Below are 27,867 nucleotides of genomic sequence, written 5' to 3' on the forward strand. Positions count from 1 at the left end.
ATCGAGCTTCCGGTTGAAAACGACGCGGGTCTCGTTCCCTCCGGTACACGATGGCGATCGCGACACAAACGCGGTTGTCACGGTCTCGCAAGACTCTCGCCCCACTCGGTACAACTACAACGGCTCGCGTAGGAGCCGAGGGGTTGTGTAGTTTTTCTAAACTCACTCAAGTAACTAGGGTTCACCTAGAGCAAACGCTAAAGCGGTCTAACTAACCTAAGCACTTCGCAAAGTACTACGCTAACCACCGAGTGATTCTATTAAGCACTTGGGTGTATGAGCACTTGAAAATGTCTATAGTATGCCTTGGTATGTTGCTTGGGCTCCCACACCTTGAAATGGCCGGTTGGGGTGGTATTTATAGGCCCCAACACAATTCTAGTCGTTGGAGAAAAGCTACTGTTCTCTGCGGCACACCGGACAGTCCGATGGGGTCACCAGACAGTCCGGTGCCCCTGTCCGGTGCGCCTAGCCATCGGATCTGATACCGCAGATGACCGTTGGCGCTGCAGGCTTTTACACCAGACAGTCTGGACGTCGCACCGGATAGTCCGGTGCCTTCTCTCCACCAGTGCCACCTGGAACTAGCCGTTGGGCTACAGTTCCCTAGTGCACCGGACAGTCCGGTGTCCTCGACCTGATAGTTTGCCTGTGGCAACACTATTCTTAGTTTCTTGGACTTTGCTTGATACTTGTTGATCTTCACTTGTGATCTTCATAATGTCTTCTTTTGAGGTGTTGCTTTCCTCAATGCCTTAGTCTAAGTAACTTTAGCATCCTATGAACTATAATCATAAACACTAGCAAACACATTAGTCCACAGGTTATGTTGATCATCAAACACTAAAATCTATTGAGCCAAATGACCCAGGGTCTATTTACAATCTCCCCCTTTTTGGTGATTGATAAAAACACAACCAAAGCAAGCAAATATAACAAATATTTGAATGAAAATATGCAATCTACTTGCTAGGAATTAAAATATGCAATCTACTTGCTAAAAATATCGGCATTGGTGATCATCGCACGACAAATATGTCACGTAGAGTGGTTACTCGGCATGCTTTGGACAAAAGAAAGATCGGAGGCGCTGGGGAAAGCACTATCGGACACCCGATCACGGCCACCTGTCCGACATACGCGGGACGGTGCGGGCACTAAGGCCAGACAGTACGAGACATGCGCGGACAGTCCATCTATGAAGGTCGGACTGTCCATAGATAACTAGAAACAGCAGCGACCACAGACCGTTAGACCACAACGTTCCAAAACAGGTACTAGGAAGCAAAACACTTCCAAGACATCTAGCCGACTTAGCAAAGTCGGTCCTATTTTGATCAGCTGCTTGCTAAATATATGAAGAAGAAGGTCGTTCCACACAACCAGCCAATAAAACAAACGAAGTCAAAAAGGTGATCTATGTGGAAGCAAAGGCCGACTAAACCGACCCAAAAGGTAGCACAACCAAGATCGCCCGGTCATTCTCCTCTAGGGATGGCATGGTGCTTCCCGGACTATCCATCCCCGATGTGTTGTCCTACTCAAGTGTGGGGTGGTACGACGATGAATTTGTATTACTAGCCTAATTTGTTTGCTTACTCGAGGTGGGGCACCATAAGTTTTTTCTTATTGCCATGTTGATCAGGCAGACATGACCGAAGAGGGTGCAATCCGAAACGACATATGTGCATAAAAGTTATATCAAATATTTATATTATCTGATCACAAGAGCCGATGACTTGCATCGAGCTGAGTCCTTATTTCAGGAATAAAATAACTCATGAGATCTATTGTTTCCAAAGTACGCTGGTGCTTTTGGTTTGCCAAGCTCCACCAAGAGGCAGGGGCATGTGTTGAACACCAAAAGTGGCGAACGGTTCGACCCTAGGGCCCGGACGGTCTACGCCACCCACGATCAAATTGACTCGAGCGATTATCCTTATCTCGTGCATGATTATCCATCTAATCACGTGGGATCTGTTGGCTATCAACTAAGGACGGGTCCAGACCTCCCGCTATATATATGAAGTGGTACGACCGATTAAGAACACCCGGACACAATCCAATCAAACCAATTTACTTTCTTTACCATTTCCGCCCTAGGAGTATATGTAGTGTAGTCCTAGTTGTAGCTTTTCGCATATCCACCTCCACCTCTATTCGGCTCAACGTCGTCTAGATCCGTCTTGGGTGGCCTGCCAACCCCAAGACAACCCAAGGATCTTACCCCTCCTTGGGGTCAAGATCCACTTCACTCAAGGTCTATTCCTCGACTTGATTTCTTAATTCAAGATCTAATCCTCGGAGTGAAATTGAGTACCCCAGACGACTCTACGTCGTATGGGGACGCCCCAAGTGACCTGCCAACCCGGAACACCCTAAGATCTCTCCCTAGGGGGTGAGATTTAGGTTTCTGAGAGGAGGAAGACGACCTTGTGGCATCACGGACCGTCCGACCCAGAGCACGGACTGTATGGACCGACGCAGAGAAGGCGCTGCTCCTGCGCTAGGTCGCGGACTGTCCGGCCTAGGACCGTGGACCGTCCGCGCCGCCGTGGAGGGCACTGCTAGGCAATACACTCCCGGTGATTGGCGTCCAGATCGACACCAACACATCTTAAATATTAGTAACCTTTTTATATATTTAATCAAAGTTGAAAACTAGTGTTTTCTCGGAGAAGTGCCAATAACATTCTTTATGAGACACGAGACTTGATATCAAATTACTTTGACGAACCCAGACATAGTTCATAAACCCCCTTGATGTCGTAGTTGTTCGGATCATTATTTGATGAATTTCGTCAAAGCTAGAGAAGCTAATTTTAGATTAAACCACATTATATTTTGACATGGGGGTACATGCATAGAGGAAGAAGCTTTTCTTGGTGTTTTCTCAACTCCTATAAAGTATTAGTTTTTATGGTTTCACGCGTCGTAGTGACATGGTCTGTTACTTCTAGATGGACCGTCCAAACTCAACACTAAACGAGCCGCGCACAACGCTCGCATATAGTACATCCGCTAGCTAAAGAGGATAAACAAGCTAAAAAAAGGGACAAAACTCGTTTTCAACTTATATTTTTCCCAGTCTTAAAAAAGTTTGGTATTTGTTTTTATCAGTTTAATATCAGGTACGTCGACCATATATCTATTTGCTATTAAATTTATTTTTTTATGGAGAAGGTCCACCACATTGTCTTTGGATCCTCGCGTGGCTCCTCATATGATGTGACCCACTCTAGTCAATACCATTAAATATGATTGTGTCAACATACTGCCTTCAACCTTCCTTCATAAATATATGACACTGTTGACTTTTTTAAAAAAACTATGACCACTCGTCTTATTTAAAAAAATGAGTTATCATTTATTTTTTGTGATTTATTTTATCACTTAAGATAATTTATGTTTGACTTAAAATTTTACATTTTTGAATAAATATTTTGAATAAGGAGAGTGATCAAAGTTTTGAAAAAATCAACGGTGTCATAACAGAGATAGTACATTCTTGTATTAGTCGTTTTTTTAAAAGTTAGAGACACAAAAATAGGCTCAGGTTCTTTAAGATAGAAGTCTTGGTCAAAACAGGTAGTAGTAGTTAATATTTTCACGGATAACATGTTCTATCTCCATTTGTATTAAACCCATTTAATACCAAGCTCGGTTTAAAATAACTGATAACTTCGACTTCACTAATCACTATTTGATGCTTTATTGCTTGTCGTAGTAGCTGAGTCGAGATCTGGATCTGGCTGCCCTGCCCTTGTACATCGATGGAGTACCCGCATTGGCATAGAAGACGGGTGAGAGTCCCGGGCTCCTGTGTCTTGTCCAGTTCAGGGTTCCGGCAGGCAGAGTAGCCCCACCCCCACGAGCGGCCGCCGCCGGCGAGACAGGGGAGCATGGCGACTTCCTCCTCCTTCACCGCCGTCTTCTTCAGCAGCGCCTTCGCCGCCTGCTTCGCAGAGGTACCGTCAGCACACCCGCATTCCTTTTTTCTAGCCTCCCGCGGGCATCGCATCGCATACATCCGTCTAAGAGGCAAAGTCGAAGTCGGAGTCGGAGTCGTCCAAATTGGCTTGTAGTAGGCTCAAGCCGTGACGAGTGCTTGTAGTAGCTCTGCTTTGTTGAGGCTTTGACGCAAATTGAAGAGGGATTTGTTTGGCTTGCAACTGGCGTGCTATCTGTCTTTTTATTTTTTTCGACTTTTAAGGATTATTAGTTTGGGGCTACTGGCTGGGCTAACGTTGCCATTTGCTTCTTCAATTAAAAATAGGAGTATGATTATTTGATCTAAAAAAGAATGGATCTCACTGTCAACGATTTGGGTTTGGAGCCAGCTTTGATTTACCAATGATATAATCAGGTGTGCACCATTCCTTTGGACACAGCCAAAGTGCGGCTCCAGCTGCAAAGGAAGGCGCCACTACCGCTGCCACCGGCGGCTGCAGCAGCCACAGCTGCTGCTGCTGGAGGCACGCTAGCCACAATCATGTGCATCGCCAGGGAGGAAGGGGTTGCCGCGCTCTGGAAGGGCGTCATCCCCGGCCTCCACCGTCAGTTCCTCTATGGCGGCCTCCGCATCAGCTTGTATGAGCCTGTCTGTACTCCTCCACATTCTTTCACCTGTCTCCTCCCATTCAAAGTGACTTCCTCACGACAATAAAGGGAATTTTCCCTTCTCTTTACTTGCAGGTGAAGGCTTTCTTCGTCGGAGGTGCTGTTGTGGGTGATGTCAGTTTACTAAGCAAGATTCTTGCTGCGCTTACCACAGGTTGGTACAATTTGCTCCCTCCACTTCAACTTCAATTAACTACACAGTCTTTCTGATCGCGATTAGGGCGACGATTAGGACGACTAATCGGTCCTAGAGCATAAGGGAAGAACTAGAGACTGTAGAATGCACTGGTGCTGTGATGGTAAGAACCAAGAAGGCAAGAACTAGAGACGACACCGGTGATGATAGAAAAAGGGGAGGGAGGCAGGAGGGGAGCAGGGGCAACCTTTAGATGATGAGCTCATGTTGTCAGTTCGTCTTCGTCACTGGTGTTGGTCAGGAGATGATGCTGGTGACCTGGAGTCTTGGAGACGTCGGAAGTGGATGTGGAGCCGGCGCGGGTGGACTGGAGGAGCCGCCAGTGAATGCACTGGAGACTGGACGACCGCCACTGGACGACGGGCAGGGGCACAGGCAGGGCTTGGGCTACGGCTAGGGTTTCAGTTGCACTGGACGGCCACCACTGTTTATGTGACTGTAGATGGGCCGAAAAAACAATAAAGCCCAATAGTAAACCCTAGCCGCCACTTGACTGGACGTCCAGAAACCCTCTAATCGGACGCTTAATCGACGATCTGGACGCTTAATCGGACGATCTGGATGACCAGAAAGTCCGATCGAGTCATCCGGCTAATCGGTCATGTGACCCATGACATATGTCTGTCCATCTTTGCCTGTATAGCTAAACATGGCTGCATATGTTCATCTGAGTTTTATCATGTCAAAATGTGGTTCTCTTTTTAACTGTGTATCTACAAACCAGGTTGATTCACATTTAGGCGTCAAGCTAGCTCTGTCAAAGTGTCAATGTTGAGAACCATATGCACCCTAAATGTGGATGCAGAATAAATCATGAGCACCTTACGTCTATTTTCTTTTTTGGACCTATTGTGTAAGCCATTCGTCTTGTTTACTATTCATGTCCAAAACCTGATACCTTTGGTTCATGTCCGGTTTGTCCTGTACACAAGTTTTTTTTCCCGTTTTTTGTATCATAGATAATAAAATCAGGTCGGTTCACTTTAAAGGTGCCACGCTCGGCAATGTGGAGAACCATACATTGTTAAATGATCTTTTTTTGTCTATTTTCAGGTGTGATAGCAATTGTTGTGGCAAATCCAACTGATCTTGTTAAAGTTAGGTTGCAAGCTGATGGAAAGGCTAACACTGTCAAGAGGAGTTATTCTGGAGCCCTTAATGCATATGCTACAATAATCAGACAGGTTACTTTAACAATCATGGGCAGTAAGTTTACGAGACTTTCTTTTTTCGTTGTCCTTAAATCTTTCATGCTTCCAGGAAGGTATTGGAGCTTTGTGGACTGGCCTTGGTCCAAATGTCGCACGCAATGCCATAATTAACGCTGCCGAGTTGGCCAGCTATGATCAGTTCAAACAGGTACATATCGACTCTCTTATGTCTTTGTGGTTGTTATTATATTTCATTATCATTGTTCATTCCTTTGTTCTGTTCTTGCAGATGTTTCTAAAACTTCCTGGGTTTACTGATAACGTTTTTACCCATCTTTTAGCTGGACTTGGTGCTGGGTTTTTTGCTGTTTGCATTGGCTCTCCGGTGGATGTGGTATGCTCTGTAAAATCTGGATATGCACACTACCAAGTTCCTAGTTGCAATATGTGTTTAGCTCAATGTGAATCCTGCCCTGATTTGCATCAATTGAACTACCATGACTTTTGTTTAGGTGAAATCAAGAATGATGGGTGATTCAATGTACAAAAGTACTCTTGATTGTTTTGCCAAGACACTAAAGAATGATGTATGGAATCCTTTCCTTGTTTTTTTTTTCTCAATTTCTTGTGTCTATTGGTCTATACTACTACAACTCTTTTTTCACTTGTTCAAAAGTAAGAAGTCATTCCACTTGGTCTTTGTTGTCAAGCTTATATGTGTATGTGTCCAGTATGTCAATATCCATCTACCATGTACCCTTGTCACTTTAAACATCAATATTTCGTGTTAGACTACCCGTCTAGGATTCTAGGGTTTGGGTTGTAATTACCGTCTCACCCCTCACTGTAATGGGCCTGGCCCAGTTACTACTCTATTAATACTACTCCCCATCCCTGGTTAGGGGTAGGGGTTTAGTTTCCAACATGGTATCACAGACCTAGGTTTAGGGTTTCTCTGTTTCTTTTTTTCCAACAGCAGCCACAGCCGCCGTGGGGGGGTTTCCCACACCCCCTGCAGCCGCCGCCGGCCCCTGCTGCCGGAATCCCTCCCGCCGTCGGCCCCCAGCCGCCGGTCCTCCCTTCCTCCCTGCCCGCCGCGCCGCCAGCAGGCCCAGCGCCCCTTCTTCCCCAGCCGCCGGCCTTCCATCGCCGACCCTTCCTCTCTCCCTGTCCGCCGCGCCGTCAACTTCGACGCTCCTGCGTCCACGACCGCGCCCAGGACGCCAGGACCCAGCCGCGACCGCGCCAGGCCGCCTGGTCCCAGCCGCGACCCCGCCCCGGCCGCCAGGACCCCGCCGCGACCGCGCCCGGTCGCTGCCGCGTCGCCAGCCGCTCGGGCGCATCCCGCCCAGGCCACCGCGCCGCCTGCCGGACCGCGCCGGACGCAGTGCCCTCCGCGTCTTCGTCCAGCCGCCCCTGCTGCTTCATCGCTCGATGGACACAACCACCGCCGCCACCACTACGGCCGGAACCAACGTCGGGGTCACCACCGGCCCTGGCACGCACCTCCCCATCGCCCCTGCTGCACTCAGCAGCGAGCTCGCCCATGGAGGGGCCCCCTACATCGCTGGCCTTGGGCCGATCCACGCCGCTTCCCCGCTGCCCCTTCGTCGCGGCTCCCCGCCGGGCTTTCCCGCCTCCGCTCCACCCACCTGGAGCTACACCGTCGCGCCCTCCGCACTCCCCACCACCGACTCCGCGCTCGTCGGCACCCTTGCTACGATCCAGGCTGCTGTGACGGCCTCGCGGGAGCGCGAGCGCGCCGCCTCCCTCGCCTTGGAGCGTGAGCGTGCCCTGGGCGCCGCTCTGACCACCCAGATGGCCACCACGCAGCGCCTCCTCGGCCGCCCGACACTCGCCGCTGCGGAGCCCCCAGAGGATCCCCACACCTCTGACCTCGACGCCGACCTCATCGCTGCTCTCCACGCTCAAGCCTCCGGACTGCACAACATCCGGGCCCTCGTATCCGTGGTGTTGGATCCGGCGTCTTCCCACTACCCCCGTTGGCGAGGACAGGTCCTGCTCACGCTGCGGCGGTTCGTCCTTGACGATCACGTCCTCGTCGACCACGACACTCCGTCGCCCCGCTCCTGGTGCCTCATGGACAGCGTTGTCCTCTCGTGGCTCCACGGCACCATCACCGTCGAGCTACAGGACATCATCCGCGACCAGGCGGACACTGCGCGCCAGGCGTGGCTCGCTCTCGAGGACCAGTTCCTCGGGAATCGGGATGCACGGGCACTCCACCTCGACGCCCAGTTCCACCTGTTCTCTCAGGGGGACCTCTCCGTGGGAGAATACTGCCGCCAGATGAAGGGCCTGGCTGACTCTCTCCGCGATCTCGGCGAGCCAGTTGCCGATCGTACCTTGGTGCTGAACCTCCTGCGTGGCCTCAGCCCCCGCTACGGCCACCTGAAGGCTCTCATCAAGAGGAGCGTGCCCTTCCCCACCTTCCACGCCGTGAGGAACGAGCTTCTCCTCGAGGAGCTCACCATGGCGAATGAGGCGCCCACTCCTGCCTCGGCTCTCTACAGCGCTCCTACCAGCGGTCAGCCGCCTTCGGGGGGCTAGGCCACCCGTCCTCCGTCGACCGGGGCTCCTACCCGCCCTCCACCCACGCGTGGCCGTCCTTCTACAACCCCTGGACCGGGACCATCGCCATGTGGCCGGGCCAGGCACCGAGTGCCCCCCGTCCCTCGGCGCCGGCCCTCCTGACTGCTCCTCACTACGGCATGCCCTCGATGCCTCCGTATGGTGCGCCCGTCGTACCCCAGGCTCCGCCCGCGCTCCTGCCCCCGGGGACCCCCACCTCGTCGACTTGGTCCCCGCCGGCAGGCGGTTGGGACAACGCCTCCCTCGCTGCTGCTTTCAGCACCATGGCGATGACCCCACCCCCCTCCGACTGGGTGATCGACTCCGGTGCTTCGTACCACACCACTCCCACGACAGGCACGCTCTCTCGCTCTCATCCCCCCCTCCCCTCTCACCCACCCTCGATCGTCGTTGGAAACGGTTCCACTCTGCCAGTCACCTCAGTAGGTGCCTCGGTTCTCCCTGGGCCGTTTTACCTCAACGATGTTCTCTTAGCTCCCCACATCACTCACAATCTTCTTTCTGTTCGTCGGTTCACCACTGACAACTCCTGTTCCATTGAGTTTGACCCCTCTGGTTTTTCTGTGAAGGATCTGGCCACCAGGACCCTTCTCGCCCGCTGTGACAGCTCGGGGCCGCTCTACACGCTCCAGCCCCCCACCGCCGGCGTGTCTCCACCTCCTGTCCTGGTCTCCACCACCTCCTCCACCACATGGCATCGTCGTCTCGGCCATCCAGGACCCGACGTCATGACCAAGATTACCAGTAGTCTAGATCCTTCATGTAGTAGGGGACATTTTGAGGGTCTCTGTCATGCTTGTCAGTTAGGCCGACATACTCGTCTCCCATTCACTACTTCTCGGGCTGAGCAGGCTTTTGACCTGATTCACTGTGATCTTTGGACCTCCCCTGTACTCAGTCTTTCTGGTTATAAATACTATTTGGTGATTTTGGATGATTTTTCCCATTTTCTCTGGACCTTCCCGCTTCGGTTGAAGTCGGACACATTCACCACCCTCACACACTTCTTCACCTGGGTATCCACTCAGTTTCGTCGCCCGGTCCGTGCCCTGCAGTGTGACAATGGCCGCGAGTTCGATAACAACGCCTCTCGCTCTTTCTTCCTCATTCATGGCGTCCAGTTGCGTCTCTCGTGCCCCTACACCTCTGCACAGAACGGCCGAGCCGAACGCATGATCCGCACCACCACCAATATGCTCCGCTGCCTCCTCTTCCAGGCGTCTCTCCCTGCCAGCTACTGGGCAGAGGCCCTGCACACTGCCACCCACCTCCTCAACCGTCTTCCCTCGAAGGCGGTGCGCCACCCTACCCCTCACTTCGCCCTATACGGCACAGCCCCTTCCTATGACCACCTTCGCGTGTTCGGCTGCGCCTGCTACCCCAACACTTGCGCTACCGCTCCACATAAGCTTTCTCCTCGCTCCACCCGCTGTCTATTCCTTGGCTACTCTCCTGACCACAAGGGGTACCGGTGTCTGGACCTCACCTCCCACCGCATCATCATCTCTCGTCATGTCATCTTCGACGAAGATGTGTTTCCCCTTGCTAGCTCCACCACACCCACCGATCTGGACCTCACCTCCCACCACATCATCATCTCTCCTTGAGTCCGATCCGATTCCTCCCCCACCTCCAGCTCCCCGTCTTGCGCCGTTACCTGCTCCTCGTGCGGCCACTACGACCTCTTCCGCGCCACGCGCGGCCCCGTCGACCCCGCCTGCGCCACACGCGGCCCCGCCTGCGCCACGCGCGGCCCCGTCGATCCTGCCTGCGCCACGCGCGGCCCCGTCGACCCCGCCTGCGCCACGCGCGGCCCCGTCGACCCCGGCTCGCTTCGCCAACCCCGCACTCGTCTACCATCGCCGCGGCCACGCCACTACCTCGGCGCCCCCCGACTCGGGCCCGTCGACGAGCGCGGCCCGTTTCGCCGACCCCACCGTCGTCTATCACCGCCGCGAGCCGACCATACACGACGTCCCGGCAGTGCGCTCCGAGTCGTCCATATATCACCCGGTCGCCATCCACCGCGACCCCGGGCACGTCCACCCGATGGTGACTCGGCGCGCCGCTGGCGTTCTCCGCCCCGTCGACCGGCTGATCCTGGCAGCTACTACGTCCAGCACCCCACCCGACGCTTCCCCGGTGCCCTCCTCTGTTCGCACTGCCCTCGCCGACCCACATTGGCGTCGGGCTATGGAGGAGGAGTACGCGGCCCTCTTGGCCAACCACACCTGGGACCTGGTGCAGCGTCCACCAGGCACCAATGTGGTCACCGGGAATTGGCTATTTCGCCACAAGCTGACCTCGGATGGCTCCCTCGACCGCTACAAGGCCCGTTGGGTCCTTCGGGGCTTCACACAGCGCCCCGGAGTGGACTACGACGAGACCTTCAGCCCCGTCGTCAAGTTCGCCACTGTTCGCGCCGTCCTCTCCCTCGCCCTCTCCCGCGACTGGGCGATCCATCAGCTCGATGTCAAGAATGCCTTCCTCCATGGCACTCTGACGGAGACTGTCTACTGCAGCCAGCCCACCGGCTTCGTCGACGCCGACCGTCCGGATCTAGTCTGCCGGCTGAACCGGTCCCTGTACGGCCTCAAGCAGGCGCCACGGGCATGGTACAGTCGCTTCGCCTCCTACCTGGCCTCCATCGGCTTCGTCGAGGCCAAGTCGGACACGTCCCTGTTCATCTACCGGCGCGGCGACGACACCATCTACCTCCTGCTCTACGTCAACGACATTGTGCTCACGGCATCCACCGCCGACCTTCTACACCGTACGATCGTCGCCCTTCAGCAGGAGTTCGCGATGAAGGACCTGGGGCCCCTACACTTTCTCGGCATCACCGCCGAACGTCGGCCTCAGGGTCTTTTCCTCCACCAGCGCCAGTACGCCATCGACATCCTGGAGCGGGCTGGCATGTCTGACTGCAAGCCCTGCTCCACGCCTGTCGACACTCACGCGAAGCTCTCTGAGGACGACGGGCCTCCGGTCGCCGACGCGACGTCATACCGGAGCCTCACCGGCGCACTCCAGTACCTCACGTTCTCCAGGCCCGACATCGCTTACGCCGTCCAGCGGGTGTGCCTGCATATGCACACTCCGCGGGAGCCCCATCTCACTGCGCTCAAGCGGATTCTGCGCTACCTCCGCGGCTCCCTCGACTACGGCCTCCTACTCCGCCCATCCCCGACGTCGGAGCTCGTGGTCTACACCGACGCTGACTGGGCTGGCTGTCCCGACACGCGCCGGTCCACCTCCGGCTACGCCGTGTTCCTGGGCGCCAACCTCGTCTCTTGGGCCGCCAAGAGGCAGCCCGTCGTCTCTCGCTCCAGCGCTGAGGCCGAGTACCGTGCCGTGGCCAACGGTGTGGCAGAGGCCTCCTGGCTGCGCCAGCTCCTCCACGAGCTCCACAGTCCTCTTCAGCGCGCCACTCTCGTCTACTGCGACAACGTCAGTGCGGTCTACCTCTCCACCAACCCCGTGCAGCATCAGCGCACGAAGCACGTAGAGATCGACCTACACTTCGTCCGCGAGCGTGTCGCTGCCGGTGACGTTCGGGTTCTCAGCGTCCCCACCACGCTGCAGTTCGCCGACATCTTCACCAAGGGACTACCGTCGAGTGTATTCTTAGACTTTCGATCCAGTCTCAACATCTGTACAGGATAGAGTTGTGACTGCGGGGGGTGTTAGACTACCCGTCTAGGATTCTAGGGTTTGGGTTGTAATTACCGTCTCACCCCTCACTGTAATGGGCCTGGCCCAGTTACTACTCTATTAATACTACTCCCCATCCCTGGTTAGGGGTAGGGGTTCAGTTTCCAACATTCCGATGTAGAGCTTTGACCATTAATTCAATTGAAAAGTTGGTTACAGGTCCCTACACAAATGACTGTCACTATACTATAAATATAACTCTCTCATTTTATGCCACAGTTTATATTTTGAACTTTAGACTTAAGCCTCTTAAGTTGCAAGAACATTTCTACATTTTCGTGATTGAGGCCTGGAATATTATCATGTAGGTCAGAAAAATGTGCATTCAGTTGGGTCATAATCTACAACAAGGAATATTATCATGTAGGTCCAAAAGCAAATCTATTAGGATTTATCATGCTTGAGTTTGGCAACATGTACATGAAGTGATGAGTCGTAACCGATGGTTATTTTCTACAGGGACCTTGTGCTTTCTACAAGGGATTCATTGCAAACTTTTGTCGGATTGGGTCATGGAATGTGATAATGTTTTTAACTCTGGAGCAGGTAACAGAATGTGCACGCCCTTTCATTCGGGGTTTCCTTTTTTATTATTTTGTTTATATTTAGTGGACACTAAACTATGGAAGGTAGAAGTTGGCTGATTATCTTTATATTGATGAATTTAAAAGGTTAGAAGATTCTTTCTATGAAGAGATGCCTGCACTGCAAGTAGGGATTGTGTGGGACAAGGGTATGTTGATATATATGGGCGGCATATATACGTAATTGCATGGTTATTTGAAGCTACAGGTTCTCATGGCGTCAACCAACAGAAAGCAGCCATACTGCCACGATGTTGTAATCTTGTATCGCAGATTGATCATACAGACCGCTGTGTTGGTATATTATAGAGAGCTGGATTGGAGGAGATTGAGAGAGATTAGGAGAGATTTTGACTGATTTAAACCCACTCAATTCCTTCCAATCCATTTGGATTGAGATTAAAAAAAGAAACCCTTATGAAGTTTACACATTCAGATGCATATATGCTTACAAACTGAAGAATGATGCACCCATCCTGCCATCCATATGCTGATGAAATTTGAGTACGTACATTCAGAGGAGCAAGTTAGCAAAATATAGTATTATGTAATAGGAGTATTCTAGATCAGAAAATCTGAATCTGGGGAATGATATCCGAGCTTTTTTACGTCACAATAATTGAAAAGATGTGTAATAGTTCATTTATCTCAATTCCCGACCAAATAATAACTCGTTGAATACCTTAGGTATTTTTGCCAGCTGTGGGCCATACGTCAGTGACTGAGTCAGTAAGAGAAACTACTTGAGCTGGGACTAGCAGCTCGCCAATAGCTCTCTCTCTCTCTCTAGGTGGACACCAATTTATCCCTCATTTTCCCTTTAAATATAGGGTCAGTTATAATTTTAGCTGTTAACTATTAGTTTTAGATATTTCAAAAGACATGAGGCTATGATAACGGACGAGACCGCCGATTTTGAGTTGGATGAATCGGTCTCAGTGGATAATGTTGTTGGCACTTGACAGCGATGAAACCAAACCAAAATACAAAGTTCGGATGATCCGTTCCGATCGAACACACGACGTGAACCTATCTTTCCAGCCTTCTATTTCCAAACAAACCATGATTTATTGGGAATAGCTGCATTTCACCCTTGATTAGTGTATAGTATAAAAACGTATTGAAATCTTAAACAAAGAGCTTTCGTGGTGTAGTTGGTTATCACGTCAGTCTAACACACTGTAGGTCTCCGGTTCAAGTCCGGGCGAAAACAATTTTTGTTGGTGTGTTGGTGTTCTTTTATTTTTCTGTACCGCTGTTGTCTTCTACAATTTGGCCTGGTCCCTTGCTCCTTCATCCGTGTAAAAATCTAAAATTGCTGACATATGGATTTTTTAAAAGAAATTATTGAGGCTAAACCAAATGTCCTAAATAAAACCTAATTACATCATCGTATTTCTTGCAATAAGCTGTTCAAAGCAAGATCCCATGTAAATATATTTACATGGAATTTGATTGACAATCATTTCTCTCATAATGATAAATATTTTTATTAAGCACGCCCATATTTTAGATTGGTAATAAAATATTCTGTATTCATAAAACAAATGTTCTAAGCTAAAAAAGTACTTCAAATTTAAGATAAAAACTAGGTTCTTATGAATAGCTCAGATTTTACGAGGATATTCATAGATTATGTCTCTCCATAGGCTTACTCGACTCATTTACAAGAGCTTTCATACTTCCCTATTTTTGAGTTGAAGTTAATTTAGGCTCGGGAAGAGGTTAGTAGGCTTACTCGACTCATTTACAAGAGCTTTCATACTCCCCTATTTTTGGGTTGAAGTTAATGTAGGCTCGAGAAGAGGTCAGTAGGTTTAGGGTGTGTTTGGTTTGGCTTTTGCCCCCTAAAAGCCAAAAGCCAACCAAAGGGCTGGATCCAGGAAGCAGCTTTTTCTAAAAGCCGACTTTCTCGTAGTGCAAAACTGAAAGCACCCCTGGACCTGCTTTTAGTGGCTTTTGGATGGAACTGTGAAAACATATATCGAATAAATTTTAAAGACTTTTAGTGGTTTCCACCAAACGATTTTTAGCTTTTTAACAGCACACAGCCTACAGCAGCTTTTTCCACAGCTCACAGCCCACAGCAACTTTTTCCACAGCCACAGCCCAACCAAACAGACCCTTACTCGACTCATTTACAAGAGCTTTCATACTCCCCTATTTTTGGGTTGAAGTTAATGTAGGCTCGAGAAGAGGTCAGGGGCTCCTAGCATTTACCAGCCCTTCTAATATCCATTCACGGGTAAGCCTAGGGTCCTGAAATGCGGTGATCTCCCGACTCCCGACATTCCCCCGGGGGCTCCAATGGCCACATGGGGTCACTAGAAATAGCAAATTTGAATTTTAATAGAACATACTATCCATTTGGAAATCTACGAAGGCACGCTGGTATTGTTTGCAAACCAAAATGACAATTTCACTAGTACATATGCATATAACCATTTGAAAATCTACAAGGGCACGACACACTAATATTATATTTTTTGCAAAGCAAATTGACATGGAGATGGCCGAAGAGAGCATGGAACCGAAGAATCAAGAGCATGGAGATGGCCGAAGAGAGCATGGAACGGAGGGCTTGAGCGGGTAGAGACCAGATTCACACCGCCCGTCCAGAAGAGTTTTCCCTAACTTGCGATCCATTATGGAGAAATGCCAAGGATGAAATTCAAAGAAAACATCATTATCACGTGAAAAACAATGGACAGATAGAAGATGTTTTGATATTTCAGGAACATGCAAGATACTGCGCAAAACAAGAGGACGAGTAGTAGTATTAATGGAAGAGTGACCAATATGCATAATTCGCAAACATGCGCCATTGCCGACTTGCACGTGTTCTCCTCCCTTATATTGGTCCCGAATAGCGAGTTGGTCGAGATCGCTGGTGATGTGGTCGGTGGCACCGGTGTCGCTGTACCAATTGGGGTCAACCGTGTATGAAGATGTGGACGCTAGAGCCGCCGAGTGTGATTCCTCCTGATAGCTGTCATCCATGCGATGCCAACAACGAAGCGTCGTGTGGCCAGTTTTGCCACAAATCTAGCATGGGGGCGGCCGTTGCTGGTTCGCGGGTCATCACGCGCATCATGGCGCATCATGGCGTGACTGCGACCATGACCGCGGACACCACCGCAGCCAGCAAAGTTGGCCGATGCACAGTGAACCGGTTGCTCGACGTGATGCTGCATTTGGCGCTGCTCGTAGACGAGGAGATGCGCATACGTGTCATCAAGAGAGAGCGGCTCTGTTTTTGTGGTCATGGCGGTCACAAAAGCATCATAATCAGCTTCAAGACCTGCAAAGAGATAAGAGAGAATCTCGTCGTTGGAGATAGGACAATCAGCAGCCGCCATCTGTGCAGCAATGTCCTTGATCTTGGCAAAGTAATCTGCAGCTGAGAGGTCGCGTTTCTTCACGCTGGCGAGCTCCACCCGAAGCTGCACGACGCGAGCTCGAGTTGAGAAGGAGAACTGACGCGTCAGCGAGTCCCAAACCTCCTTGGATGTTGTGGCCGTCGTGAGATCACAAAGAATCTCCTCTGTCATCGTGGAGAGCAGACCACTGAGGATCTGTTGATCTAGGTCACACCAGCTTTCATACGCCGGGTTTGGCATCATCGTGGCGCCGGGGTAACAGAAGAAGGCACCTCCTTGGTTGGAGCAACCATAGTGCCATCGAGGTAGCCCATTAATTTGGAGCTACGGAGGAACGGAAGGAGTTGCGCACGCCATATAAGAAAATTTTTCTTGGTGAGGCGAAGTGGCGAACAGTGACGACATGGTGTAGAGGAATGATGGAGATCGTTGCCATGGTGGTGGGAGAGGAGTTGACGGATGTCATGGTGGTGGTGGGAAAGGATCAGATGGAGGAGGAGGTGCTGGTTTAAAAGAACCTTGCCTCTGGTACCATGTTAGAGCTTGTTCGGTTAGCTCTCAATCCATGTGGATTGAGCGGGATTGGATGGGTTTGAATCCCAAACAGCTCAAACTTCTTCACAATTTTTTCCAATCTCATCCAATCCATGTGTATTGGGAATAACCGAACAAGCCCTTAGATGAAATGATCCACACCTATAGGAGTGGCTGCCGTGTGAATATATAGATCAGTGGTGTACAACACATATGGTTATAGAGAAGAATTAGGGACGCAGCCCTGTAATCAAGGAGGAAATCTCTATCCTTTAACCGTTGGCACTTGACAGCGATGAAACCAAACCAAAATACCAGGTTCGGATGATCCGTTCCGATCGAACACACGACGTGAACCTATCTTTCCAGCCTTCTATTTCCAAACAAACCATGATTGATTGGGAATTGCTGCATTTCACCCTTGATTAGTATAATTTAAAAACGTATTGAAACCTAGAACGAAGAGTTTTCGTGGTGTAGTTGGTTATCACGTCAGTCTAACACACTGAAGGTCTCCGGTTCAAGTCCGGGCGAAAACAATTTTTGTTGGTTGGTGTTCTTTTATTTTTCTGTACCGCTGTCGTCTTCTACAATTCATCCGTGTAAAAATCTAAAATTGCTGACATATGGGTTTTTTAAAAGAAATTATTGAGGCTAAACCAAATGTCCTAAATAAAACCTAATTACATCATCATATTTCTTGCAATAAGCTGTTTAAAGCAAGATCCCATGTAAATATATTTACATGGAATTTGATTGACAATCATTAATCTCATAATGATAAATATTTTCATTAAGTACACCAATATTTTAGATTGGTAATAAAATATTCTGTATTCATAAAACAAATGTTCTAAGCTAAAAAAGTACTTCAAATTTAAGGTAAAAACTAGGTTCTTATAAATAGCTCAGAGATTTTACGAGGATATTCATAGATTATGTCATCTCCATAGTCTTACTCGATTTATTTACAAGAGCTTTCATACTCCCCTATTTCTGGGTTGAAACTAATGTAGACCCGGGAAGAGGTCGGAGGCTCCTAGCATTTACCAGCCCTTCTAATATTCAACCCAACAACTGCGAGGGCCTAGAAATGTGGTGACCTTGGACTGACTCCCGACATCCCCCCCCCCCCCCCCCCCCCCCCCCGGGGGGGCTCCAATGGCCACATGGGGTCACTAGAAATAGCAAACTTGAATACAACATATATATCCATTTTGAAATCTACAAAGGCACGTTGGTATTGTTTGCAAACTAAAATGACAATTTCAATAGTACATATGCATATAACCATTTGGAAATCTACAAGGGCACGGCACGCTGATATTATATTGTTTGCAAAGCAAATTGACATGGAGATGGCCGAAGAGAGCATGGAACCAAAGAATCAAGAGTACAAATAATCTGTTGCTAAAACAAAATCCATGCTCATGTCTTGCGGAGAAAGTATAATGCAGCTACGACCCACCTGCACCACAACCAAGAACAATAATGTCTTACTATTCAGCATATACATATGGTGATTAAATCTACTAACTTTTAATTTTTTATTTTAGAATATACATGCATACCTCAATGCCAGAGCGAATAATACAATTGAAGATTAGAATGTGCCACTTATTTACATACATACGCCAAATACGTGGCATTGAGTACCTAGGTAGCCAACATGAAGAGAATATATGATCAGATCAGATAATAGAAATGGCCGCCCTACTGATTAGAGAGCTTTTGCACATAGTACTAATACTCCTCCAGATCCAAAATGTATAGAGATGGTTTTAGAATTCTTGGCAGTCAAACTTCAATAGCTTTGACCATGGATAGATGGAATAGTATTCTAAAATGTGTAATTATTTGTATTTGAAACATATCATATTTTCATAGAGAAATGCTAGCCAAAATGTGTACACCATGCCAATGGATATTTTGCATCAGAAAGAGTACATCAATATGCATAGATCAGAGAGAGACCGATATGATCAAGACTCCAACCTTTTAATTTATTCCCACCAATAAACTTCAACTTATTTCATTTGTGCCGCCAGGTTGCGGACCATGTAGGGAAGGATGCCTCCATGGTTGAAGTATGTGACCTCAAGCTGCGCGACAGGCAAGAACAATAGATGTGTGTCATTTACACAGGAAGAACTGGATGGTGAAGCAGGTAGTTTTTGGGATGTTTAAAAACACGCATCCTTATACCTGTGTGTCCAAGCGAAGAGTGCAAGTGAATGATCTTCCGTCGTGGGTCGTGACGGTCACGTCCTGACCAGGACTGATCTCGGCGGTGCTGGTAGGGAGGTGGATGGTGTAGCGCTCACGTCCGGTGAGGCCGAGTGAATCGGCATCCTCTCCTGCTTGAAAGCAGAGAGGAATGATCCCCATCCCCACCAAGTTGCTCCGGTGGATCCGCTCGAAGCTCTTTGCAATCACCGACTTGACACCCAGTAGCATTGGTCCCTTGGCAGCAGAGTCACGAGAGCTGCCACTGCCGTACTCGGAGCCAGCGATGATGACCATGTCATGACCTTCCGACTTGTATTTCTGCACCCATCACATATATACTCAAAAGGGGTTGATTGATTGACTATATATTCATGTGTATATATATGATGATAATGAAGCATAGGCATATATACCATTGCCGCGTCGTAAACGTAGAGCTTCTCCCCGGTAGGAACATGGATCGTCCAGGGACCAGCCTCGCCATTAAGAAGCTTATTCACGATCCTCATATTGGCAAACGCTCCCCTCATCACCACCTCATTGTTCCCGCGGCGGCCACCATAGGAGCTGAAGTTCTTGGGCTCCACACCATACTCGAGCAGATACTTGGCCGCAGGTGTGCCCTCGGGGATCTTCCCCGAGTAGGAGATGTGGTCCGTGGTGATGCTGTCTCCAAGGTTGAGCAGGCAGTAGGCCTCCGTCACCGTGGGCGGGCCAGGCGGCGTCATGGACATGCCCTCCAGGTAAGTGGGCTTGCGGATGTAGGTGGACCTGTCGTCCCATGGGTACAGTGCCTCCTTTGGAACCGGCAGCTGGTTCCACCTAGGGTTACGTTCCATGATGGAGTCGTACACTTTCTTGAACAAGTGAGTCTGCACGCTGGACTCCACAACCTCATCGATCTCTTGGTTTGAAGGCCATATGTCCCTCAAGAAAATTTCCTTGCCACCCTTTCCAACTCCAATGGGCTCTTCCTCAAAACCAATGTCAACCTGTGCGATTGCCGTACGTAGTGTGTGTGTCAGTGTCAGCCACAAAGCAATAGTCCAAGTGGAAGAAGAAACAATAATGTGTCGTGGAGTACTTACAGTGCCGGCAAGAGCATAGGCAACAACCAGAGGCGGCGAGGCAAGGTAGTTAGCCCGAGTGAGAGGGTTCACACGCCCCTCGAAGTTTCGGTTGGCCGACAGCACCGCAGCAGCAACGATATCTGCATGTGCAAGAGTAGACCATAAGCTACCAAATAATCAATTCAAATAAAAAACTTGTTATGTGCGCAGCTACAAAAAACACCGATAATGCCCTACCATTTTCTGTGATAGCAGCGGATACAGATCCATCCAGGTCACCAGAGTTGCCCACACAAGTGGCGCAGCCATGCGCAGCGACATGGAACCCTTGCTGGTTCAGATAATCTTGAAGGCCACTGCATGGAGAAACCACAAACAGTTGCTTCATTGCCATCGGATGACATGGCACATCTCAATTTTGGACTAAAGGAACAAGGTTTGGATGGCTAAACTATAGATATACCTATGTTTCAAGTACTCGGTAGCAACCACAGATCCAGGGGTAAGGCTTGTCTTTACCCATGGCTTCACCTGATGATATATATCAGAGTTGTTCCACATGTAAGAAAACAGAGAAGAGAAGTTAATCAATACAATAACAAAAGATTATGTACACTAAACCAACCTCAAGGCCCAATTCGCAGGCTTTCTTTGCCACAAGGCCAGCACCAATCATGACGCTGGGATTTGATGTGTTTGTGGAGCTACATATTGCTGCAAGAACAACACTGCCATGCTTGATTTCAGCTGGCCTTCCATGGAAGTCGAATTTCACAACTTTGCCTTGCTGTTCCTTTGGCACCGCATAGCCCTGGAGTAGTGTTTGCCATGTAATAAATTTAAGATGCACGAACATTATTTTTTAAAAGAAAATTGTAAGGGAAATATCATGGACTACAGAAGCAAGGGCCTATTACCTTGAAACCAACTTCGTTGTCCAGGCAAGCATGCCAGTCTGACTTCATTTCCTTCAAAGGGACACGATCATGAGGCCTGCAAGATGGCAAATCAAACAGGGACAGAATGATCCAAGTCCCCATTAGCACTAGCACAAATATATAGTTATTGTCCAACAGTGAGAAAACCATAACTAAGGAGCACTATATCTACCTTTTGGGGCCTGAAACGCAAGGCTCCACCTCACTAAGGTCCAGCTCCAGATATGAAGAGAAAACTCGTTCCGTCTCAGGCTGCATGGCACCATGAGTATATGTCAATTTCTTATAAATCAGGAATTGATGGATGGAACCCAAGTGCTATAAAATTTAAAAGGCAGACCTCATGCTTGTCCACAAACATTTTGTTAGCTCGCAGGTATGCTTCAATCATCGACACCTGAATCACATTTAATGCAATATATACAACTTTGCTTTATTAATAAAAATATATACATATCAGAATGATGGAACGGGTATGGTAAAAGAGTAGTCTGCACATAGTGAAATGTACAGTTTCATCGCTTCGGCCTGTCAATTTGAGATAGTCCAATGCTACTTGGTCTACAGGGAAGAAGCCCATGGTAGCTCCATATTCTGGAGACATGTTGGCAATTGTGGCCCTAGCAGGCAAAGATAGCTCGCCCACACCAACACCTGAATGCAAAAGAGAAATAAAGAGAAAAATTGTTGAGAGAGATATATGAATAATATAAATTGTAAACCATGCTTCTCTACTATGCTTACCATAGAATTCAACGAATTTGCCAATAGCACCGTGCTTCCTTAGCATTTGGGTCATAGTAAGAACAATGTCAGTAGTAGTGACACCATCCTGTAACTTCCCACTCAACTTGAATCCAACCACACCAGGCAAAACCATGCCCATTGGCTGCACAATACACCAACTTAGGGGTTAATTGAAATCCATAGACAAGAAGTCAGCATTTATGTGTTGCTAAACTTATCGGAGCAGAAAGTTGTGTTAAGGCTAGCTTTGCATGTAAAGTCTGACTAGAGTTTCCTTGTTGACTGCCATATACAACTCATGATTTCCAGGGTGGGCAAAACCCATTGTGTTCAAAGTCATGGGATGGTCCCATCATTTTTTATGGATGACTGAACCCATCATTTTCTGCTAACCTTTTCCTACTAACAGCATTTACCTGGCCAAGCATTGCAACGACTGCTTCAATACCGCCTACTCCCCAACCAGCAACTCCAAGACTATTAATCATAGTGGTGTGTGAGTCTGTGCCAACCACGCTGTCGAAGTAAAGAATGCCATCTTCGTTGAAGACAACTCGGGCAAGATACTCAAGGTTTACCTGAAATTTTTATTTCAAATCAAAGATGAAAATAAAGAGTTTATGGGATCTGGCACATCAAATTCTCTTAGGCCCTGTTTGTTTCGTTGGAATTGAATTCCATTTTAATAATTATAATTTAGACAAAACTAATTAAGTTCATATATTTATATATGTAAAATATTTGTATATTATCTTAAATCATATGAGAGAGATAGTTATATACTACATTCATGTTATAACGAAGCAAGTAGAAGAGAGTGCTATAAGTTGTACATCGGAAAAATAGCATGTAAATCTATAGAATCAATTTCCATCTCTCACCTCCATGAATTTGAGATATTCTTATATGATAACTTTGGAAAGTGGTGGAATGTCATATTCTAAAAAAAATAGCCTATTCTAATAGTAAGATTTCAATTCCTCAAAATGAAAGGAAACAAACGGGGCCTTAGATCCAGAGCATTAGTTTACCTGGTGTACAGTGCCTGAACCAGGAGGGAAAACCTGCATGTTGTGGAAAGCATTGGATGCCCATTTAAGAAAAGCAAACCTTTCTTTGTTGCGTTGGAACTCCAACTCCTCGTTTCTATCCAATGCATCATAGGTCCCTGCTACATCCACTCGCACTGCATGGTCAATAACAGCATCCACGGGAATCTGCATGTACGATCCAAATAAAATATGTATTATGAAACAAATAGATGAGGGAGCACAGAACTTTTGAGATGATGAATAAAAAAACGAGAAAATAAAGATGTACCAATGGATTGATCTTGTAGGGATCACAACCCAACTTTGGCATCATATCACGCATAGCTGCAAGGTCTACAACAGCTGGGACTCCAGTGTTGTCCTAGATCATAAATTGGATCATAATAAGCAAAAGGCAATTATATATTTATATATGAACCTTAAGATTTTGTGAGATTTCAGAGCAAAGCCAACCATTAGAATGCATCTCGCTGGCTTGAAAGGTATCTCAGCCAGCTTGGGAGATGTGTTCTCCCAATCAATGATTTTCTCGACATCACTCTCTGTAACTTGGAAGTTATCACAATGGCGGATAGCTGATTCCAGGAGAACACGTATAGAGTAGGGAAGCTTATCTGATAGAGCACAAGAAAAGATTTTTTTTTTGGTTATTTAAAATAGCATTAGCATATTAATGTACATGCACGATGTTGCAAAAAGTATGGCATTGCAATTTGTATAAGTACACAAAATAAAGGTGTAAAAGTTTACACCTATGCATAGCCATAGTTTTTTTAAGTTTGCTACTAAGTACTATAAAGAGGTGGCAGATGAGACAAACGCTCTTGTTGAAATTAATGGAAGCGAGTGAACACAACCTAGTTGAAAATGTGAACGTTTATACAGGATTACGTGTACTACTAGCATATATTTGTGCAGACCATATATTTAAAGGTATGCAAATTGCAAAAGGAAGGAAGAAGAAACTGAAAATACAGAAACTTACCGATCCTTGGATCATTTAGTGCGGGAAGGCTGAAGAACTTGCCGTATTCACCACCGCCAGGCTTAATCAGGCTCGTCAATATACGCTTGAAAGCATGCTTGGTAGCTGAGGCAAACACAAGTTCGAAGCAAGGACAGTGGGATTACGTATTGGAGACAAATGATTGCTGTAGAGAAACATTGAATTGAAATGGGCATTTCCTTTGAAGACATTCTGTTACGATAGAAGCCTTGATTTAAGTCTGGAGTCGAAACTAAAGTCATGAGCGACTGAGTTATATATCTGCGGGGCTTAATAATAGAGTAGGTAGTATAGTCATAGTAATAGCTAGTGAAGTGACATGGTGGTAGTAGATTTAGAGCACCTCCGACTCCGACTCGGATCCGATGGAGAGCGTCGTCGCGTGGTTGTAGCTTGGCGCTGGTGGTGACGTCGGGGACGAGGCGGGCACGCAGCAGCTGGTCCGGATGAATCGCGTGGCACCTCGATGAAACAGAGAGGGTCCGTGGGCGGCGGCGGAGGCAGGGGCAGGGGAGGCTTGGCGGCGGAGGCGTGTGCGTGTGGCAACCACCACAGAGGAGCTGCTGCTCCATGGATCGGAGTGGAAGAGGGGCAGGCGGCGGCGGCGGCGGCAGGATGTGGTCCCGCTATCGCGCCCATCCGCCTGCAGCTTGGCTGCCCGGCGCCCAATAGAGGCGGAGGATCTGATGAAACGAAAGGCCGCCGATGGAAAAGCAGCGCCCGCCTCAGTCAAGTGCTCAAGCGCTATGTCATTACTCTCTTCTCCCTCCATGGACAATACTACCCCCCACCCCACCCACCCCTGCAACACGGAAAAGTGTACGCGGCACAACTGTAGGCACTTGTAATCACCACCACCACCACTCCTGCTTTTGCTTGCTCCTCCGGCAAGGTCGTCGGCGCTTCATTAGTGATTTCCTCTGGTCTGGCTCCATCTTGAAGCTACGATCCAAGCCTCTTATAGATCCACATGCCAGGATATCGATCGATCTGATCGAGCGCTTGGCAAGAGATGCAAAGAGCGAATTCATCTGTATTATTTAATTGTGCAGCAGATTCTACTCGAATTTGCTGCTTAATTGGCATCTGCTTGCTGGTGGCTGCTGGAAAGTGCAAGCATCGTGCTGCATGCATGCTTTTTCATCTGCATATACCATGTACTAGCTGCTAGCTACTACGTACTATCACAGCAGGCTGTGTGTGTGATTTAAATCAGTTAGCCAACCACGTACGTACGTACAGTACAAGCAAGGAATGCATATATATATACAATTCAATTCGCAAATTAAAAGCTATATATATTGGCTAGCTCGGCGACCCTCTGCTTATATTAATTACCTGTTGAGTTGGCGGCCATGGCGCGTTCGACGTGAGGCGGCAGGAGCTATAGGTCGTCGCCGGTCGGCCAGCACGACGAGAGAGGAGATAGATGATGGAGGCCTCAACACAAAGAACAAGTGATGAGGACGACGACCAGGCAAGCAGCTTTCTTATACGCACAGAGAAAACACAGAGAGCAGCCGGCCAGCAGGGACATGGTAATTTTTTTGTGTCCATTATGCTTACCGTACACTAATTATTAAGTCACGGGTGAAACAAGCCCGGCCATGATACATGCAGACGTTATTATTAACATGTACGATGAATCTCATGTTGCTATACTACTAGTATTCTTCTTTAAAATGTAGGGAAAAATCTACATAATTTCTATTAAGGGCTCGTTTGGCATATATATAGGTTCGCTCCATAATTCTCTAACTTCGAGAGCTGATTCTCCAATATAGTGATTCCGATTTATTCTGTAGCAGAAGTGAATTTATTTGACAAAAACTATTCTCTAACTTCATGGAGATTTTTACCATTTAGCTCTGTAGGAGTGATTCTTGTTGTGAACGGAGCTGTAAAAGCTCTGCCAAACGCCCCCCCTAAATAAATCTTGCGTTGTAAATGAAGAGCGCTTAGTAGATTTTAATTTCTGATGCTACTAGCTTCCTTATGTGTGAAACATGAATCTCATGGTTGCTCATAGGACAGTTCACGTATCACTAAACTCACACAACTCGATTTTCGTTCTAAAACAAATTATCTAAATATGGAGCAAACATTCTTGAAATAAGGCTATCTGTACTCTAAATTTCTATCTTAAAAATAATATTCTATCCTGGTCATCAAGATAGTCTACATATACTATAATTTATCGTAATCATATTTACTCTATATCTCAACTCTATACCAATTAACACATATTATATTATTTTCTTTCTACTGCTACTAGCACAGTTATTTCGAGTCATCTTTTTACAAATAACTCCTCACATCTATTTCAAATTAACCCGATGCACGTCCGTCCCCTCCGCGCAACGGCTCGTTAGGCCCGACGGCCGCAGTTCCGCCCAGACACGGCACGTGGGCCCGACGGACCCTTTGGTTAAATCATCGTAAAATGTTAAAAAACGGTGCAGGAGGTGGGGTTCGAACCCACACCCTAATAATGGAAGAAGAGTGAGAGACACTAGGTGAAACTGTTTAACCAGTAGAACATCATGTTCAGATGTTTTTAATATTGAATATGAATTGTACATATGTATATACGATTTTTTGTAAAATACAAAAAAAATCGTGTCGGTCCGAGGCTACGGCCCAAGCATGGCACGTCGCTCGTGCCGAGCTGCCCCATGCACTATTAAATGGGTCGTGCCTCGGGCCGGCCCACCAGACACGACCCATTTGGCCAGCAGTTATACCTCCACACAATAATTATGGTCATCGTCTCAGTTGCCACCACCTTGTTCGCCATCCTGCTTCTTTTCTCTCCCCTCATGCCTGCGCCTCCGCGCCACCCCATTCTCGATAGAGGGTGTGGGAGCATGTGCCTCCTCCCCGTATTCGTCGACACCAGCCCCGACTCTGACCCGCACAGTGGCTATTGCACGTCCACGAGGACGTTTCACAGCATGCGCACACCATCGTTTTTGCCATCGTCAGACGTCCCATTCGTCTTCCAGGGCTTCACCCTATTCTTCCTCCCCAACCTGCTGCCCCCACCCACGATCGTAGCCGCGAGCCGACCGACGCTCGTCGATGCGGGTACAGGGTGAGTCGATTTTGCTCCTAGCCTTTTTTCGTGTGTGCCGCTGAGGAGGATACGGTGACGCCTGCCACGTTTAGGTTATCTTGGCGATGAGGAGTTCAGGTCTTAGATATTGGACAACCAAGTCCTGTAGCGCGGCAGCAGTCGGCATATGCTACTAGAGGTGAAAACGGTCAGAAACAATCGGTAACACTAAAACATTTTCATTTTCATATTTTTCCTCGGAAACGAGATCGAAAACGGAAACTCCGGAAACGAAGACGATATAAGTAATTCGGAAACATCGGAAACGAAAGTTCGATACGAAAATTACATCGGTTATGATCGGAATCTAAAATTCGATCGTAAAAACTGTAATATGTACCCTCAATTGACTTAAAAAATTCACGCAAGTCATGCATTCATATAAAATTAGTAATAATATATAATGTAGGAGGTCACAATAAATATATAAAGTAAGAAGTCGTACAATAATAAAATCATTATTATGTATTTAAATAAAGTAGAATCAAGATATGTATAATGATATGGCACTTACATTCTATTTGTACTCCTACTACTGGGCATGGTCAATATAATTAGTGTTCTCTTGGTCCTTCTTAAGTTCTCATGCAAATTATGAATATATGTATGAAGAGTAATAACATGCAAGAAAACATAATAAGATTTATAAAAGTTTCAAACGATTCTAAACTATATATCATTAGATAGATCTTGATTTTAGGAAAATAATAAAAATTAGTTTCATATTTTTCTAAGCTAAGATGAATTTATTATGAATTCATAAAGATCAGTTCAGATTTAATATTTTTCTGGGAAATACCGAATTTATTAACGACGATAAAATATCGAATAAAATGGTAATTTCCGGAAACAGTCGGAAGAGACCCAAACCGTTTCCCTTTCTGATTCCGATTTTTTTCTACCGATTCCGTTTCCATA

At 47.7% G+C, this 27,867-nt stretch overlaps 2 protein-coding genes and 3 non-coding genes across 11 annotated transcripts; 3 read left to right on the top strand and 2 right to left on the bottom strand.

Moving 5' to 3' along the window:
* Window positions 1-3,732: 3,732 nt before the first annotated feature.
* On the top strand, window positions 3,733-13,530 carry LOC100282746 (mitochondrial uncoupling protein 2). Of its 5 annotated transcripts, none has more exons than XR_004855962.1 (10): window positions 3,733-3,968; window positions 4,367-4,600; window positions 4,696-4,774; window positions 5,870-6,000; window positions 6,077-6,175; window positions 6,309-6,361; window positions 6,480-6,554; window positions 12,603-12,657; window positions 12,754-12,840; window positions 12,966-13,144. XR_004855962.1 is itself a non-coding variant. In XM_008669767.4 (10 exons), the coding sequence occupies exons 1-10, from the start codon at window positions 3,903-3,905 to the stop codon at window positions 12,968-12,970; spliced, it is 936 nt and encodes a 311-aa protein (XP_008667989.1). In that variant the 5' UTR covers window positions 3,733-3,902; the 3' UTR covers window positions 12,971-13,524. The 5 variants fall into 5 exon arrangements, 3 of the variants coding, with proteins under 3 accessions (XP_008667989.1, XP_035820697.1, NP_001149124.2); XM_008669767.4 differs by having other exon boundaries at window positions 6,257-6,361; window positions 12,966-13,524; XM_035964804.1 differs by having other exon boundaries at window positions 4,392-4,600; window positions 6,257-6,361; window positions 12,966-13,524.
* A 487-nt stretch (window positions 13,531-14,017) lies between these two features.
* TRNAV-AAC (transfer RNA valine (anticodon AAC)) lies at window positions 14,018-14,091 on the top strand. The gene has a single exon. It is a non-coding gene; the product is annotated as a tRNA-Val (tRNA).
* A 1,989-nt stretch (window positions 14,092-16,080) lies between these two features.
* On the bottom strand, window positions 16,081-16,217 carry LOC111591038 (small nucleolar RNA Z247). Its single transcript, XR_004856801.1, has one exon. It is a non-coding gene; the product is annotated as a small nucleolar RNA Z247 (small nucleolar RNA).
* Window positions 16,218-17,257: 1,040 nt separating this feature from the next.
* On the top strand, window positions 17,258-17,331 carry TRNAV-AAC (transfer RNA valine (anticodon AAC)). Its single transcript has one exon. It is a non-coding gene; the product is annotated as a tRNA-Val (tRNA).
* A 646-nt stretch (window positions 17,332-17,977) lies between these two features.
* LOC103646899 (putative aconitate hydratase, cytoplasmic) lies at window positions 17,978-25,304 on the bottom strand. Of its 3 annotated transcripts, none has more exons than XM_008671525.3 (20): window positions 25,173-25,304; window positions 23,814-23,918; window positions 23,282-23,442; window positions 23,097-23,189; window positions 22,808-22,993; window positions 22,193-22,354; window positions 21,774-21,918; window positions 21,541-21,683; window positions 21,370-21,426; window positions 21,202-21,281; window positions 21,009-21,084; window positions 20,717-20,902; window positions 20,555-20,622; window positions 20,329-20,447; window positions 20,110-20,231; window positions 19,435-20,013; window positions 18,998-19,339; window positions 18,788-18,894; window positions 18,364-18,448; window positions 17,978-18,260 (listed from the first exon to the last, which is right to left on the bottom strand). In XM_008671525.3, the coding sequence occupies exons 1-18, from the start codon at window positions 25,189-25,191 to the stop codon at window positions 18,820-18,822; spliced, it is 2,718 nt and encodes a 905-aa protein (XP_008669747.1). In that variant the 5' UTR covers window positions 25,192-25,304; the 3' UTR covers window positions 17,978-18,260; window positions 18,364-18,448; window positions 18,788-18,819. The 3 variants fall into 3 exon arrangements, with proteins under 3 accessions (XP_008669747.1, XP_008669746.1, XP_020403985.1); XM_008671524.3 differs by lacking the exon at window positions 25,173-25,304 and adding an exon at window positions 24,178-24,957; XM_020548396.1 differs by lacking the exon at window positions 25,173-25,304 and adding an exon at window positions 24,178-24,556 and having other exon boundaries at window positions 23,814-24,066.
* Window positions 25,305-27,867: the final 2,563 nt, after the last annotated feature.

This window comes from Zea mays, chromosome 2, assembly GCF_902167145.1.
Source record: "Zea mays cultivar B73 chromosome 2, Zm-B73-REFERENCE-NAM-5.0, whole genome shotgun sequence".
NCBI classification, from domain to species: Eukaryota; Viridiplantae; Streptophyta; class Magnoliopsida; order Poales; family Poaceae; genus Zea; species Zea mays.